The sequence below is a fragment of the Phocoena sinus genome, chromosome 20 (assembly GCF_008692025.1).
Source record: "Phocoena sinus isolate mPhoSin1 chromosome 20, mPhoSin1.pri, whole genome shotgun sequence".
NCBI lineage: Eukaryota > Metazoa > Chordata > Mammalia > Artiodactyla > Phocoenidae > Phocoena > Phocoena sinus.
Genome location: NC_045782.1, coordinates 17,784,416 through 17,803,354, shown reverse-complemented (window position 1 = coordinate 17,803,354; position 18,939 = coordinate 17,784,416). Strand labels below are relative to the sequence as shown.

General features: G+C 38.1%; 1 protein-coding gene across 5 annotated transcripts in view; it reads right to left on the bottom strand.

The window, feature by feature from the left end:
- Positions 1–18,939, bottom strand: part of RHOT1 (ras homolog family member T1) — a 61,126-nt gene that overhangs the window by 20,738 nt on the left and 21,449 nt on the right. For all 5 annotated transcript variants that reach the window (XM_032616317.1, XM_032616319.1, XM_032616320.1 and 2 more), the window contains exons 7-13: positions 17,028–17,136; positions 16,629–16,730; positions 4,703–4,801; positions 4,082–4,190; positions 3,370–3,490; positions 1,118–1,202; positions 601–746 (exon numbers count right to left, since the gene is read on the bottom strand). In XM_032616317.1, the coding sequence (XP_032472208.1) occupies positions 601–746; positions 1,118–1,202; positions 3,370–3,490; positions 4,082–4,190; positions 4,703–4,801; positions 16,629–16,730; positions 17,028–17,136 (771 nt within the window). The remainder of the gene's footprint in view (positions 1–600; positions 747–1,117; positions 1,203–3,369; positions 3,491–4,081; positions 4,191–4,702; positions 4,802–16,628; positions 16,731–17,027; positions 17,137–18,939) is intronic.

Here is an 18,939-nt window from a genome sequence, read left to right as displayed (position 1 = left end):
TTTCGTATGATCTGAAAAAAGAACAGATCCTGGTGTTGAGAAAGTTATTTTCGCCAAGGCTAAAGTAATTATGTCATTATGCACAACCAGAGAATTTTTTTAGCACCCTAGACAATAGGTCAACAAGACTGCAGACACCCTCACTAAGTCTAAGAGTTCACTGAAAACAAACAACAACAACAAAAAAACCCTCCAAGTAAGAATTCAGTGTCAAGTAAAATATGCTCTCCCCGTATTCTGAAAATACAAGATTTGTACAATAACAATGATGTTTCCCTTAATCAAAAGTATTAAAACACACTGTAAATCAACTATACTCCAATAAAAAATTTTTAAGTATTAAAATTTACTTCCATTTTTATATGACTTATTACTGTTTCCCTGTACCTCATCCAAAAGCAAACACATCCCTTCCTGATAAATTTATAGAACATCTATGGTTCATCTCAGAGGTAGCAACAGCACTATAAATCCTGCTCACAGGCAGCTATCATTGAAGCACCTCACAAGATCTGACAAATATACAAAACGATGAATGTAATGCACCATAATTTCAAACTAGCTGTAACTCTAGAGGAAAGAAGCGAGCTCTATACTCACGTCCACTGGGAAAGGAATCCCTGGTAGGTTATCCAGCCTTTTTCATTCGTACAAACTGTGTTATTCACATCTGGCCCCCAAGGTATGTAAGGGAAAACTTTAAACAAGTCTTTAAGCTCATCAGGTGACAAAGCACAGTCTCTATCCTGAAGATACACAAGAAAGTATACATAACATTTAGATATCTAAGAGGATAATTCCCAAATGCAAGAGCCCCCTAATCAAGTAAAGCTATGTTTCTAAAAACTAACAAATGAAAAGAAATTTTACATTTTATCAAGAAAACTCCTTACACACATATAAGGAAACCTATGCAAGGGTCTATCAGAAACTAGACTTTTTCATCTTGAGAAAATAATAAAGTAAATAATATGAGAAAGTATCTTTGCTAGTTTAAGAAGTTTGGGTAATTTTTGGCTATGTGACAGGAATACCCAATAGCTCAGGGATCAGAGTTACATCATTCACAGGAAAATATTTTATCATATATCATGGAAAACTGCAGCTAAAAGCTTACCAAATCATGCTTGTCAAAAGTACTTTGGAGAAACAAATATGCGTGATGATTTAATTCAGTAGTGCAATCAGGAGGTATTTTTAGCCTGTTGATGAAAAAAAAAAGTAAAATAAATCATTAACCAAATATTAAAATTTAACTGGAGAAATGAACATGAAATTGCAACAAGTATTTTTGTAGGATGACAGCATTTACAGAACATGTTTTCTGTAGCCATTTAGACTTGCCCAGGGAAAGTCACTGCAGTGGTATGGCAATTCTCAGAAGAGTCATAATAGTGCTCATTCCAAGGTGACAGTTTTCTTAACTATCTGAAGGGCAGGTTGTATTAAAAAATTTACAGACAATACTGATTAAACTGTAATGGGTTGTTCTTCCTACAAACCAATTATAAGTCAAAATTATGAGCTTTAAACAATGTCAACATTGTAATGAATTGAAAATGATGTGAAGAGATGTTATTTCTGCCTGATTTGACCTTTGACACACCCTAAATTCGAGTCAATAAACATTTATCAAATGCAGAGAGGTACTGGGGACATAAAAACAAGACAGGCTCCCTACCTCTAAGGAACCACATTCAAGCTGGAGACAGACCACAAGTAGATAACCTCACTATCTCAACAGAATGAGGCAACTGTTGAGTAGGGTAAATTACAGATGCTAGGGGAACCCCTGTGAAAGGGAACACCTTGGCCTGGGGATGGGAAGGTGTCAGCACTGCTGAGACACACTGTCACCTGTATTGAGACTTGAAGGATAACAGACATGAATTAGGTTGGGGAGAGAGGGAGGAAGAGAGTAAAAATACCATGGGCAAAAGCCTGGAGTGGGAAACAATATCTGATTGGTGGACCAGAAATAGTTTAGTATTTACTTCTAGAATGAAGGCAGGGAGTGAGCCGGAGTGAGCAGATCATGAATGACCTCCTACGCCAGGTTAAGAAGCTTAGGCTTTATCCTGTCTTGAAGGGTAAGTGACATGGCAAAATCCATGTTGTATATCTATTAATCTAGCAGCAGTGTGAAGGACAGGGGCAGAGAGTTTAATAAGAAGACTCAAGTGGTAGCTTTGAAGGGGCTCTTTACAGAAAATTAAAGGTAGAGCGCAGAAAGAAATTAAAAGAGATCTTAGTGTAAGTCACAAAGCCATAAAAGATGGAGTTTCCTTATTGTCATACTTTAGAAAGCAATAAGCAACCTCCCGTAGAATTTATCTACCCACATAAATGGCACAGAAAAGAAAACTTGACAAAAAAAAGTCCTGGGACAAATGCATTCATTCAATATATATCTACTGAAAAACCTGGGAAATTACTTGAGCCAAGATTTAATAACTTTGACAAGGGAAGTTTTAACTTAGAACTGATTAATGGACCAGGAATCCAACTAGAAATTTTGCTTCCTTAATGATGGGGAAGGAAAAACAACAACAAAGTTTTTCTGAACCCTTACATGGATAGCTAGCAGTGCTATGCTAAAATTAAAAAGGAGAACATGAAGATAATGTGCTACTGAAAAAGCGAAGAAAAAAGGCGAAAGGCTCAAAGGCCAGATCTTGGCAAGTCACTTCCCTGAAAAGCCTACTTCCCTTGGGTATGGGAGAGGCATCCTATAGCAAGGCAGTCTCCTATTTCAGGGTGATGCTGGGTTCATCATTAAACATACAAAACTTAAACATATCATTATCTAAAGAAAAACAACCACAAAGAGACTGGTCGTTTAGGAAAAATACTTATTTTATCCTGAGCTGAGAACAGGCTATAAAACTTAGGGAGGAGCAGGACTAAAGAAAAGAAAAATGCTAACCAATATATTTCTGATCCCTTGACTCTAAAAACAAGTTCGTCTAACATCTTTTATCTCCTTCCTCAATAAAATGAATAAAAAAAGATACTTGTATTCTTCATTAGAAGAAGAGGAAGAGTTTGAGCCATGCTATAAATCAGTGGCTCTCAATTGGGGATGATTTCACTCCTGAGGGGACATTTTTGGCTGTCACGACTGGGGAAGAGGTGCTACTGGCATCTAAGGATGTGCTAATAAACATCCTATAACTCGTAGAACAGGCTCTACAATAAAGAATTATCTAGTCCAAAATGTCAATAGTGCCAAGTTTGAGAAACCCTGCTATAAACGGCTCTATAAATGTATAAATTATTCTTGAGTAGCTCAGAGCCTACCTACCAATGTGCTAAATAAAACTTTAAAATACTGGCAAGTGAAATCAATTAGAAGCCAAAGGTACATACAAGGGAAATAAATATTCGGGTGTCAAATCCAGATCGTCATCATAACCAAATCGTCGAAGCACAGTCCAAGTAGTTTCATGTCTCCCTCTCTGAATAAAAAGTGTGTGTAAAAAAAGAAAACCTGAAATAAAATAAATTAGTAAATACAGCTGATGTGAAAATGGGTAGAGTCACAAGGAAGAAAAGCATGTAACACATAACGGCAAGAGCTAGACTCCTGAACATATGTGTACTAGTTTTGCATATGGAAGGTCAAACCAAAACAATGTTCACAAGTGTCTCAAAGAGTTGATTTCAGAATCATTTCACAGATACACCCAGGTCAGCAAGAGATGGCACTACATGAAAGGACCAAAAACATATCCCAAGGAATATGTTTCATACTTATATGTTTACTGACATTCACATGGTTATATGATAAAAACAAATGAAATCATTTTAATTTTAAGATAAATTTGTTTCTGAAATCTCTTACCCTCAGATGGACCTCTGCACTCCTGAGATCCAATCAATTTCCCTACCTCTAATTTATACTCACAGTAAATTATCCCCACCAATGCCTGCCTCTTCCAACTCTTAAACATCCAGGTTAGATTTTAGGTATATTAGTAAATACAAACATTTCCCTAAATATAGATAATATAGACTTTTGCCTTCTGCTAAATTTTGAAAATATTAAATTCAAAAGGGGGAAAAAGCACCATTCACCCACCTTTCAGTGTCAATCCACTATCAGCCACACCATCACTTATATGTTTTCTGACTACATTTTTGACATCTTCTAGAGCTTGAGGAGCTAACGGAGTGTTGAAACAAATTCTCTAGCAAAAAACATAAAAATAAAGTTAAAAACAAATCAGCATTAAAACCACAAATAATACAAATATTAATACACAAAGCAACATTAAATCAAAGAGTTGCAACCAAAGGAAACATATTCTGAATTAGCAGAGCCTCTATTTTGTATTAAGTAAAACATGTCATACTTAGGACATGTTTTCCCTACTCTCCCCATCATGTTCCTAAAACACAGAGCTCTTTGTGTAGCTATGTTATACAAAACCGAGAAAGAAAAATTATTCAGAGTTCAGACATCAAGTCATCCTTAATAAACCCACTGTACACCATGAAATGACACTCTCAGAGTCCCCTCAATTCCTAAGCATAAGAGAGTTTTATCCCCTAGGTAAAGATTAAATAGCCTGATGTGAAAGAGAGTTTTTACATGAAAGAGATGTATGTTTATCAAAATACCATTGTTCAAGCCAATAAATTTTTTCTCTTCTCAGCAAAAAAAGACCAAGATACACAAATATCTGAAATAAAAGGCTACCTGAAAGAAGTTGAGTTCAGCATCATTGAGAGTACCATCATTATCTTGATCAGATATTTTAAATATACGAGTAAGGGCTTTTATACAGGCTGGTTTCATCTATAAATCATTGAGAAAAGAAACAATCGTTTTAATGTAAATAGCTGGGATTTTAAAACATGATTTTCATAAATATGCTGAGAAGAATTCTGAACGTTTTCACTGCCAAATACATAACATCAAATACAACTAACATGAAAAATGAACTAAAGCAAAGCCATTTCCTTTTATACCCAAGCCACTTTAAGTAAATGAGGCAATATTTACTTGGACCGATCTGGAATGGTTAAACTCTCCCTTCATGACCACACACCCTCTGAAGATGGGCAAGAGAGAAATTCATCTTTAGGGAAGATTCATTCTTCCAGTCATATAAAGAAGAAATGTCCTCTCTCATTCCATAAAGAATTTGAGCTGACATAAAACTACAGTAAAGGCTTTTCCCCCGCAACTTCTCTGATTTTTGACCTTCTAGCAGCAAAATGGGACTAAATGTTTTGGTCTGTCACGTGTGTGTGTATATATCAAAGCTGGGATATAAAATGTAATGATTCGCAAGCAGGTGACAAAATAGCACTGGTCGATAAGTGTACAAGTCTTTTACTAACTTCCTATTACGAGATAAGAATTACATTTAAAAAATTACATTTTTGACACTACAACTTTTACAAGAAAAGCTGCTGGAAGTGTACTTTGACAACTTTTATTTTAGGATTTATAATGGATAGAACAAATATTTGACTATTTAAAAATAAGCCCCAGGGGCTTCCCTGGTGGCGCAGTCGTTAAGAGTCCGCCTGCCGATGCAGGGGACACGGGTTCGTGCCCCGGTCTGGGAAGATCCCACATGCCGCAGAGCAGCTAGGCCCGTGAGCCATGGCCGCTGAGCCTGCGCATCCGGAGCCTGTGCTCCGCAACGGGAGAGGCCACAACAGTGAGAGGCCCGCGTACCGCAAAAAAAAAAAAAAAAAAAAAGTAATTGAAGAAAAACAGTGATGCATTTTTCATTAAAGCTTGAAATGCATCAGAAGCAAAAGTGCTCTAAGGTACTAGCTCAATACAATATTTAAATATTAACCTCTTAAAATATAACACCAAAAAATGACTACTTTTTAAAAGTATTAAAAATTATACTTTAATAAAACTAAAATATTTTGGCAGTAATAAACTAAACTCATTTTGCATATAAAGTAATCTAAACCCTCACACAGATCTTTTTCATTGTTAGGTAAACAGAGGACTCCATGAGTCATACAGAGTCCGTCATCACTGGAAACATTTCGAATTCAGGCTTTAATTTAGAATATGATCTTTTTGATGATCCTACCTCAAATCTGTGTTAAAAGCTTATTAATGTTGTCTAAATAAAAGATTCTGTTATAAGCTTAGACTCAAGGCTTGTACTTGTATAAATCAAGGCATATAGTCTCTAAAAGTTACAGATTTTACCTTAAGCAGGTCCACCTAAGAAATGACTAACAGATGGTAGTAGGTGTTTTACAGGGAAGGGAGGATTAGCAGATTAGCAGAACTAATAATAGGCCTAAGAAAAAAGTAGCAATTAGAGAATTGAGAACAAACTAACAGTGGGGATTTAATGTACTGCTAGGCTAAGCTGAGAAGTAAATCTCTCCAGTATGAGACTGTTTCCCAAATTTTCTTGATCATAAGATATAGCACCTGGCTGAATCAGAATGGAATCTGTATTTTTTTTTTTTTTTTTGCAGTACGCAGGCCTCTCACCACTGCGGCCTCTCCTGTTGCGGCGCAAAGGCTCCGGACGCACAGGCCCAGCGGCCATGGCCCACGGGCCCAGCCGCTCCGCGGCATGTGGGATCCTCCCGGACCGGGGCACGAATCCACATCCCCTGCATCAGCAGGCGGACTCTCAACTACTGCGCCACCAGGGAAGCCCCTGGAATCTGTATTTTTAACAAGTATACCTAGTGACTATTATGAGGTGAATTTGGGAAATACTGAATTAAGAGCAAGTTAGAAATAAACACTCCAATTAAGGAACAGTAAACCAGGATTAAGGAAGAGTAAATCAGGGTCAGATTAAGGGATAACTCAGATTAATATTTATACCAGGGGTCAGCACTTTTTTGGTAAAGAGCTACATAGCAAATACTTTAGGCTTTGGGGGTCAACAGGCAAAATCAAGGATATCATGTAGATACTTACATTGCAAGAGATAATCAAATTTTTATTAATGAAATGATAATTAATAATTTATTAATGAAATTAAATAATTAATAATTTATTAACGAAATTTAAAATATAGTAATAACTGAGTATACCTTTACTATACAGGTCTACTAATGAGAAGGATGGAATTCCTCTTAGAGGGATAACATTTGGCTTAATTAGGGTTCAAAGTTAATGTTCCCTATCTTGTAATAACCTATAATGGAATATAATCTGCAAAAAAACCCCACAAAAACAAAAACAAAAAACAAATCACGGGGCTTCCCTGGTGGTGCAGTGGTTGAGAATCTGCCTGCTAATGCAGGGAACACGGGTTCGAGCCCTGGTCGGGGAGTATCCCACATGCCGCAGAGCAACTAGGCCCGTGAGCCACAACTACTGAGCCTGCGCATCTGGAGCCTGTGCTCCGCAACAAGACAGGCCACAATAGTGAGAGGCCCGCGCACCGTGATGAAGAGTGGCCCCCACTTGCCACAACTAGCGAAAGCCCTCACGCAGAAACGAAGACCCAACACAGCCAAAAATAAATAAATAATTAATTTAAAAAAAAAAAAAATTTAAAAAAAAAAAAAAAAAAAAACAAATCACTATGCTATACACCCGAAACTAACACAATATTGTAAATCAACTATACTTCAATTAAAAAAAAAAAGTCAGCATTCCCTATCATGAAAATCAATTGCAAGTGTTCGGCTGTTAATGCTGATCTGTAATGAGATTTTACATATTTCATCTTTGAAAATGTCTTTTTGCACAGATACACACTGCCAATAGTGACACATATCTGTAAACATATAACTTTAATGGAGCACATTCATCACTTGGAAGGCATTTACAGAATCATATTTGATTTTTTTCTTGATATTGCCTGTTAACACATCATTACACTGCAGATTGATCAGTTCCAGCTGAAGGCTGCGTGGAAGCTCCTCAACTGCATGGTCAAAAATGGATTAGGAAATTTCCTTTCGGCGTGCATTTAGGTACAAAAAAACCAATGCTGAAATTAGAGCTCAGAATATATATCTGTTTTGCCATCTGAAAACCCACTTTTTTCTTTTCTTCTTTTGGCATGATAGGTATATACTGATAATAAAAAAATAAAATGCCGCAGTACAGTGGTACTACATGGTACATGAAATGCTGCCGCATTTGAACCGTGTCAGTCCAGTTAGCAGTGCACTGAGCAGCAGTGTTATGACAGTTACCACATATAAGCTCTGTTGCAACTATGCAACTCTGCCTTTGTAACAGGAAAGTATAGACAAATATAAAGGAATGAAGGTGGTTGTGGTACAATAAAACTTATCAATGGTGAAAATCTGAATGTCATATAACTTTCCCATATTTCAAAATATTATTCCTTTTGATTTTTTCCCCAATCATTGAAGAATGTAAAATGTATCTTAGCTCATAGGCTGTATAAAAACAGGTGGCAGGCCAAATTTGGCCTGTGGGTCAGTTCTACAACCACTCACCTACACTAGAAATAAATGCTTTCAGGAAACTTTCTTCCCCCCAGCAAACTGTCATTTCTTAAAAACTCAAATACAACAACAAAAGAAACAAATAACTCCAATAAGAAATGGGCAAAATACTCAAATAGACCTTTCTCCAAATAAGATATACAAATGGCCAATAAGCACATGAAAAGATGTCCAACATCATTAGCCATCAAAGAAATGCAGTTCAAACAACAATGAGAGCTTCCCTGGTGGCACAGTGGTCGAGAGTCCGCCTGCCGATGCAGAGGACACGGGTCCGTGCCCCGGTCCGGGAAGATCCCACATGCCGCGGAGCGGCTGGGCCCATGAGCCATGGCCGCTGGGCCTGCGCGTCCGGAGCCTGTGCTCCGCAGCAGAAGAAGGCCGCAGCAGTGAGAGGCCTGCATACCGCAAAAAAAAAAAACAACAACAACAACAAAAAAGAGATACCACTCACATCTACCAGGATAGCTATAAACAGACAAACAGACGTGGGGGCTGGGGAATAACAAGTGTTGGAAAAGATGTGGAGAAATTGGGACTTTCATATAGTTTAGTGGTTCCTCGGTAAGTAAAACAAAATTACCATGTGACCTAGCAATTCCACTGCTAAATAGACACTCAAAACAGGGGTTCAAACATATGTGCGAATGTTCTTAGCAGCTCTTTTACGATAGCCAAAAAGTGGAAGCAACCCAAATATCCAACAACAGATGAATGGATAAACAAAATGTGGTATATCCATAAAATGAAGTATCATTTGACCATAAAAAGGAATGAAGTACTAATAATGCTACAACGTGGATGGATGTATCTTGAAAACGTTACACTAAGTGAAAGAAGCCAGACACAGGGACTTCCCTGGTGGCGCAGTAGTTAAGCATCTGCCTGCCATTATGCAGGGGACATGGGTTCAAGCCCTGGTCTAGGAAGATCCCACATGCCACAGAGCAACTAAGCCCGTGCACCACAGCTACTGAGCCTGTGCTCTACAGCCCACAAGCCACAACTACTGAGTCTGCATGCCACAACTACTGAAGCCCGCATGCCTAGAGCCCGTGCTCCACAAGAAAAGGCACCACCATGAGAAACCCATGCACCACAACAAAGAGTAGCCCCCATTCGCCACAACTAGAGAAAGCCATGTGCAGCAACAAAAACCCAATGCAGCCAAAAATTAATTAACTAATTAATTAATTAAAAAAAATAAATAGGCACAAGACTCTTAGATAGCCTCATCCACCAGAGGGCAGACAGCAGAAGCAAGAAGAACTACAATTTTGCAGCCTGTGGAAGGAAAACCACATTCACAGGAAGACAGACAAAATGAAAAGGCAGAGGACTTTGTACCCGATGAAGGAACAAGATAAAACCCCAGAAAAACAACTAAATGAAGTGGAGATAGGCAACCTTCCAGAAAAAGAATTCAGAATAATAACAGTGAAGATGATCCAGGACCTCGGAAAAAGAACTGGAGGCAAAGATCGAGAAGATGCAAGAAATGTTTAACAAAGACTGGGAAGAATTAAAGAACAAACACCTAGAAGAATTAAAGAATGAACAAACAGAGATGAACAATACAATAACTGAAATGAAAAATATACTAGAAGCAATCAATAGCAGAATAACTGAGGCAGAAGAACGGATAAGTGACCTGGAAGACAGAATGGTGGAATTCACTGCTGCGGAACAGAACAAAGAAAAAAGAATGAAAAGAAATGAAGACAGCCTAAGAGACTTCTGGGACAACATGAAACACAACAACATTCGCATTATAGGGGTCCCAGAAGGAGAAGAGAGAAAGAAAGGACCAGAGAAAATATCTGAAGAGATTATAGTCAAAAACTTCCCTAACATGGGAAAGGAAATAGCCACCCAAGTCCAGGAAGCGCAGAGTCCCAGGCAAGATAAACCCAAGGAGAAACATGCTGAGACACACAGTAATCAAATTGACAAAAATTAAAGACAAAGAAAAATTATTGAAAACAAGGGAAAAATGACAAATAACATACAAGGGAACTGCCATAAGGTTAACAGCTGATTTCTCAGCAGAAACATTACAAGCCAGAAGGGAGTGGCACGATATATTTAAAGTGATGAAAGGGAAGAACCTACAACCAAGATTACTCTACCCAGCAAGGATCTCGTTCAGATTCGATGGAGAAATCAAAAGCTTTACAGACAAGGAAAAGCTAAGAGAATTCAGCACCACCAAACCAGCTCTGCAACAAATGCTAAAGGAACTTCTCTAGGTAGGAAACACAAGAGATGAAAAGGACCTACAAAAACAAACCCATAACAATTAAGAAAATGGTAACAGGAACATACATATTGATAATTACCTTAAACGTGAATGGATTAAATGCTCCAACCAAAAGACACAGGCTCGCTGAATGAATACAAAAACAAGACCCATATATATGCTGTCTACAAGAGACCCACTTCAGACCTAGGGACACATACAGACTGAAAGTGAGGGGATGGAAAAAGATATTCCATGCAAATGGAAATCAAAAGAAAGCTGGAGTAGCAATACTCACATCAGGCAAAATAGACTTTAAAATAAAGAATGTTACAAGAGACAAGGAATGACACTACATAATGATAAAGGGATCAATCCAAGAAGAAGATATAACAATTATAAATATATATGCATGCAACAAAGGAGCACCTCAATACATAAGGCAACTGCTAACAGCTATAAAAGAGGAAATCAACACTAACACAACAACAGTGGGGGACTTTAAACCTCACTTACGCCAACGGACAGATCATCCAGACAGAAAATAAATAAGGAAACACAAGCTTTAAATGACACAATAGACCAGATACATTTAATTGATATTTATAGGACATTCCATCCAAAAACAACAGATTACACTTTCTTTTCAAGTGCACACAGAAAATTCTCCAGGATAGATCACATCTTGGGTCACAAATCAAGCCTCAGTAAATTTAAGAAAATTGAAATCATATAAAGCATCTTTTCTGACCACAACGCTATGAGATTAGAAATCAATTGCAGGGAATAAAACGTAAAAAACACAAACACGTGGAGGCTAAATAATACGTTACTAAACAACCAAGAGATCACTGAAGAAGTCAAAGGGGAAATCAAAAAATACCTAGAGGGCTTCCCTGGTGGCGCAGTGGTTGAGTCCGCCTGCCGATGCAGGGGACACGGGTTCGTGCCCCGGTCGGGGAAGATCCCACGTGCCGCGGAGCGGCTGGGCCCGTGAGCCATGGCTGCTGAGCCTGCGTGTCTGGAGCCTGTGCTCCGCAACGGGAGAGGCCACAACAGTGAGAGGCCCGCGTACCGCAAAAAAAAAAAACAAAAAAAAAACCTAGAGACAAATGACAATGAAAACACGATGATCCAAAACCTATGGGATGCAGCAAAAGCAGTTCTAAGAGAGAAGTTTATAGCAATACAAGCCTACCTCAGGAAACAAGAAAAATCTCAAATAATCAATCTAAACTTACACCTAAAGGAACTAGAGAAAGAAGAACAAACAAAACCCCAAGTTAACAGAAGGAAAGAAATGATAAAGATCAGAGCAGAAATAAATGAAATGCAAACAAAGAAAACAACAGCAAAGATCAATAAAACTAAAAGCTGGTTCTTTGAGAAGATAAACAAAATGGTAAACCTTTAGCCAGACTCATCAAGAAAAAGAGGGAGAGGACTCAAATCAATAAAATCAGAAATGAGGACTTCCCTGGTGGCGCAGTGGTTGAGAGTCCGCCTGCCAATGCAGGGGACATGGGTTCGTGCCCTGGTCCGGGAAGACCCACATGCCGCGGAACAGCTAGGCCTGTGAGCCACGGCCGCTGAGCCTGCGCGTCTGGAGCCTGTGCTCCGCAACGGGAGAGGCCACAACAGGGAGAGGCCAGCGTACCACAAAAAAAAAAAAAAAGAAATGAAAAAGGAGAAGTCACAATGGACACCAGAGAAATACAAAGCATCATAAGAGACTACTACAAGCAACTCTATGCCAATAAAATGGACAACCTGGAAGAAATGGACCAATTCTTAGAAAGGTATAACCTTCCAAGACTGAACCAGGAAGAAATAGAAAATATGAACAGACCAATCACAAGTAATGAAATTGAAACTGTGATTAAAAATCTTCCAACAAACAAAAGTCCAGGACCAAATGGCTTCACAGATGAATTCTATCAAACTTGTAGAGAAGAGCTAACACCCGTCCTTCTCAAACTCTTCCAAGAAATTACAGAGGAAGGAACACTCCAAAACTCATTCTATAAGGCCACCATCACCCTGATACCAAAACCAGACAAAGATACTACAAAAAAAGAAAATTACAGACCAATATCACTGATAAATATACATGCAAAAATCCTCAACAAAATACTAGCAAACAGAATCCATCAACACATTAAAAGGATCATACACCATGATCAAGTGGGATCTATCCCAGGGATGCAAGGATTCTTCAATATATGCAAATCAATCAATGTGATACACCATATTAACAAATTGAAGAATAAAAACCATGTGATCATCTCAATAGATGCAGAAAAAGCTTTTGACAAAATTCAACACCCATTTATGATAAAAACTCTCCAAAAAGTGGGCACACAGGTAACCTACCTCAACATAGTAAAGGCCATATACGACAAACCCACAGCAAACATCACTGTCAATGGTGAAAAACTGAAAGCATTTCCTCTAAGAACAGGAACAAGACAAAGATGTCCACTGTCACCACTATTATTCAACATAGTTTCGGAAGTCCTAGCCACGGCAATCAGAGAAGAAAAAGAAATACAAGGAAACAAATTGGAAAAGAAGAAGTAAAACTGTCACTGTTTGCAGATAACATGATACTATACATAGAGAGTCCTAAAGATGCCACCAGAAAACTACTAGAGCTAATCAACGAATTTGGTAAAGTTGCAGGATACAAAATTAATGCACAGAAATCTCTTGCATTCCTATACACTAACAACAAAAGATCAGAAAAAGAAATTAAGGAAATAATCCCATTCACCATTGTAACAAAAAGGATAAAACACCTAGGAATAAACCTACCTAAGGAGGTAAAAGACCTGTATGCAGAAAACTATAAGACACTGATGAAAGACATCAAAGATGACACAAACAGATGGAGAGATATACCATGTTCTTGGATTGGAAGAATCAATACTGTGAAAATGACTATACCACCCAAAGCAATCTACAGATTCAATGCAATCCCTATCAAATTACCAGTGGCATTTTCTAAAGAACTAGAACAAAAAATCTTAAAATTTGTATGGAGACACAAAAGACCCTGAATAGCCAAAGTAGTCTTGAGGTGAAAAAAAAGAGCTGGAGGAATCAGACTCCCAGACTTCAGACTATACTACAAAGCTACAGTAATCAAGACAATAGGGTACTGGCACAAAAACAGAAATATAGGTCAATGTAACAGGATAGAAAGCCCAGAGATAAAGCCACGCACCTATGGTCAATTAATCTATGACAAAGGAGGCAACAATATACAATGGAGAAGAGACAGTCTCTTCAATAAGTGGTCCTGGGAAAACTGGACAGCTACATGTAAAAGAATGAAATTAGAACACTCCCTAACACCATATACAAAAATAAACTCAAAATGGATTAGAGACCTAAATGTAAGACCAGACACTATAAACCTCTTAGAGGAAAACATAGGAAGAACACTCTTTGACATAAATCACAGCAAGATCTTTTTTGATCCACCTCCTAGAGTAATGGAAATAAAAACAAAAATAAACAAGTGGGACCTAATGAAACTTAAAAGCTTTTGCACAGCAAAGGAAACTACAAACAAGACAAAAAGACAACCCTCAGAATGGGAGAAAATATTTACAAACAAATCAACTGACAAAGGATTAATCTCCAAAATATATAAACAGCTCATGCAGCTCAATATTAAAAAAACAAACAACCCAATCCAAAAATGGGCAGAAGACCTAAATAGACATTTCTCCAAAGAAGACATACAGATGGCCAAGAAGCACATGAAAAGCTGCTCAACATCACTAATCATTAGAGAAATGCAAATCAAAACTACTATGAGGTATCACCTCACACCAGTTAGAATGGGCATCATCAGAAAATCTACAAACAACAAATGCTGGAGAGGGTGTGGAGAAAAGGGAACCCTCTTGCACTGTTGGTGGGAATGTAAATTGATACAGCCACTATGGAGAACAGTATGGAGGTTCCTTAAAAAACTAAAAATAGAATTACCATAGGACCCAGCAATCCCACTACTGGGCATATACCCAGAGAAAACCGTAATTCAAAAAGACACATGGACCCCAATGTTCATTGCAGCAGTATTTACAATAGCCAGGTCATGGAAGCAACCTAAATGCCCATTGACAGATGAACGGATACAGAAGATGTGGTACATATATACAATGGAATATTACTCAGCCATAAAAAGGAATGAAATTGGGTCATTTGCCGAGATGTGGATGGATCTAGAGACTGTCATACAGAGTAAAGTAAGTCAGAAAGAGAAAAACAAATATCGTATATTAACGCATACATGTGGAACCTAGAAAAATGGTACAGATGAACTGGTCTGCAGGGCAGAAATAGAGACACAGATGTAGAGAACAAACGTATGGACACCAAGGGGGGATGTGGGGGTGGGGGTGGTAGTAGGATGAATTGGGAGATTGGGATTGACATGTACACACTGATGTGTATAAAATGGATGACTAATAAGAACCTGTTGTATAAAAAATAAAATCCAAAAATAAATAAATAAATAAAAGAAGCCAGACACAGAAGACCACATATTGTATGATTCCATTTATATGAAATGTCCAGAATATGCAAATCCATAGAGACAGAAAGAAGATTACTGGTTGCCAAAAGCTGGGGTAAGGAAGAAGAGGGGAATGGGAGTGACTGCTAGTGGGTAAAAGGTTTCTTTTGAAACGCTCTGGAGTCAGACAGTGAGGATGGACACACAATTTTGTGAATACATTAAAAATCACTGAAGAGAACACTTCAAAAGGGTGAACTTTATGGTATGTGAGTTACATCTCAATTTAAAAATTAATTTTAAAAGTCTATGGTAGGGCCTCCCTGGTGGCGCAGTGGTTGAGAGTCCACCTGCCAATGCAGGGGATGTGGGTTCGTGCCCCGGTCCGGGAGGATCCCACATACCGCGGAGCAACTAAGCCTGTGAGCCATGGCCGCTGAGCCTGCACATTGGAACAGGAGAGGCCACAACAGTGAGAGGCCTGTGTACCGCAAAAAAACAAACAAAAAAAGTCTACGGTAAAATATTGTTAAATTTTAAATATTTCATTAAGGAATTACTGTGTTTCTAAGCTATGGAACAAAAGGGATTATTCAAATTGTATTACATATTGTACCCATTTCAAATAATTACACAAGTTTTTTGCTTGTATGTGTTTTTTTTTTTAATTTTTTTTATTATTTATTTATTTATTTATTTATGGCTGTGTTGGGTCTTCATTTCTGTGCATGGGCTTTCCGGCAAGTGGGGGCCACTCCTCATCGCGGTGCGCGGGCCTCTCACTGTCGCGGCCTCTGCTGTTGCGGAGCACGGGCTCCAGACGCACAGGCTCAGTAGTTGTGGCTCACGGGGCTAGTTGCTCCGCGGCATGTGGGATCCTCCCAGACCAGGGCTCGAACCCGTGTCCCCTGCATGGGCAGGCAGATTCTCAACCACTGCGCCACCAGGGAAGCCCGCTTGTATGTGTTTTTAAGTTTGTGGATTTTTTTTGATTTGAATATTATTTTATTTATTTATGTTTTATACAGCACTTTCTTATTAGTTATCTATTTTATACATATTAGTGGATATATGTCAATCCCAATCTCCCAATTCATCCCACAGATTTGTGGATTTAATTGTAGCAAAGCAAGTAGACCATTAGTTAAGTCTTTGGACTTTTTGTTGTTACAATTGCCAATTCTTCTGTTTGTTTTAATGGCACTTCCTGAAATAATATTTGATCTGGAATATTATTCTGACTATTTAACATGAATGTCTTTGAAGAAAAGTACCTAGAAAATATAACAGTATAGTAAGCAATAAATTTTAATTTTAGCAGTTCAGATGAATACTTCAGAGTTACTAAAAATCGTTTTCATAACGGAGTTACTACCTACACATTCCAGCCCCTACTAACACAGCCTGATGGGATGGAGGGTTTACCTCTTTCTCCTCTGGGCAGTACAGGGGCCCTGTAGGATGAAGAACAGCTTTCTGTGCATAATAGAAAAGCTCCGATATGTTCTTCAGATTTTTTGCTGAACACTGAAAAGAAAGTTTAAAATTTTTCACTCTGAAAGCAATTATGAAATCTAAAAATATTTTTTAAACTATCAACATTCCTTGAAGAAACTGAAAAAAGTGCATTTTTCTTACTGGATATCACAATATGACTGTTTACAAAGAGCTCAGAGGCCATCTCCAAGTTCTCTGTTTTATTTGGTTTACAAGACTTCACAAACAAATTTATTCCACCCCACATCTTCCCTCCCTCCTATTCTGAACCTCAATTTAGTGAGAATTCACCAACTGTAAATTTCAAAATCCAATGATAAGGCATACCTCCACACAGGTTTCTATTTCTGTGTACTGGTTCATAATAGGAAGGATGGTCTCCATACTACTGTATTCCACCAGATCAGATTTGTTCCCAACCAATATCAAAGGCAGCCTGAAATAAACAGGGCACATTGTAATAATAAGGAAGGCAAAAGACATTAGATTTATATTTTAATGTACATTGTAACCTAGTCTAACTAATAAGATTTACTTAATCTCCTCAATATGAACCCTCTATCTTAGTCAGCCCAAGCACCCTGGAAAGCATGTTCATAATCAGCAAATATTTACTGAGTTCCTATTATAAGCCAGGGACTGTTCTAAGCATTACAGACACAAGACAGAAAAGGTCCCTGCTCACTCTCATAGTGAAAATCAGAAAATGGACAATAAGCAAATAAACAGACAAGACACTTTCCAATTCTGTAAGTGCAATGAAGGAAATAAACAGGGATATATGGGATAAAGTAATGGGAGGGGGCTAACTCTACATGGTAATCAGGGAAAATCTCTCTGACAAGGTGGCATTTGAGCCAAGGAGTGAAGGATGAAATGGAATCTGTTATGTGAAAATCCAAGAAAGAGCTGGTTGGGAAGAAGGGACAGCATGTGCAAAAGCCCCAAACTGAGAAAACATTCCCATGAGTCCAAAGAACAGAAAAATGCCAGAGTGGCTGAAGAGTACTGGTCCAAGGGGAAGAGGTATGAAATGGAGTTGGAGAGAGGAGCAAAGGCCAGACACAAAAGGAATTACAGCTGCAGTAAATAGTGTGTGGTTTATTTTAAGTGTAAAAAGGGAAGCCACAGAAGGGTTATAAGTAGGTGAATGATATGATCCAAATGATATTTTTAAATGCAGTCATTTGTTATCTTTGAGAGATACATACTGAAATATTTACAGTACAATATGGTATCTGATTTGTTCAAAATGATCCCAAGGGGAGGGGTAATAAATGAAACAACACTGGCCATGAGTTGTTAATTACTGAAGCTGGATGACTGATACAGAGGGATTCGTTATACTATTCTCTCTACTTCTGTATATGTTTGATTTTTTTTCAATAATAAAAAAGTTTTTTATGTGATATCTTGGATTAGGGCAATGAAGGTGAAGAGGAAATATTCAGATTTGAGATATATTTTAGAAGTAGAACAAACAGGAGCAATGGGTAGATTAGAGATGGAGATTGAAGGAAAGCAGAAATCAAGAAAAGTAAACAGATTTTTTGTCTGGACAAAATGCGTAGAGCTTCTGAGACAGAAAAGACTTAGAAATCTGCGGGGGTGGGCAGTGGGGAGTAGGCAGGGAATTAAGGATTTTGTTTTAAACAAATTAAATCTGACAGGCCTATCAGAAATCTGAATGGGGATTACCAAGGAGTACTAGCCCAGTGGAGAACAATTATTTGTACATCCCACAAGAGAGCTTAAAGGGAAAGCAAATCATCTTGCTGGAACTCCAGATTGCAAAAGAAATACTTGCAAGCATTTATTTAACCACCTAGTGTGGTTATTATGTGTAAAAGGACTGTCCCACTTCATAACCCAAATATAGATTGTTAATAGAGCCAGAAGGGTTTCCAAAAATGTGGTGCTTTACAACCAAACGTGGCTCAGAATAATTTATGGATCTTAAAAAAAAAAAAATACACATGTCCAAGCCCTACTCCAAACCTACTGATTCTAAAACTCAAAGGGTGGAGCAAAGGCATCTATATTGTTTTAAAGTACTTCAGGCGACAGTGATGGGCACATCTGACTAAGGAGCACTGTGATAATGGTACAAGGAAGTCCTAAGTAAGAACATATGTGTAACAAGTATAAACTTAAGGTATGAGGCCCACGAAAGAGGGTATTGGGAAAATGTGAAGTCCATACACTAAAGAAATAGATCACCTTGGAACAAATCAACCAC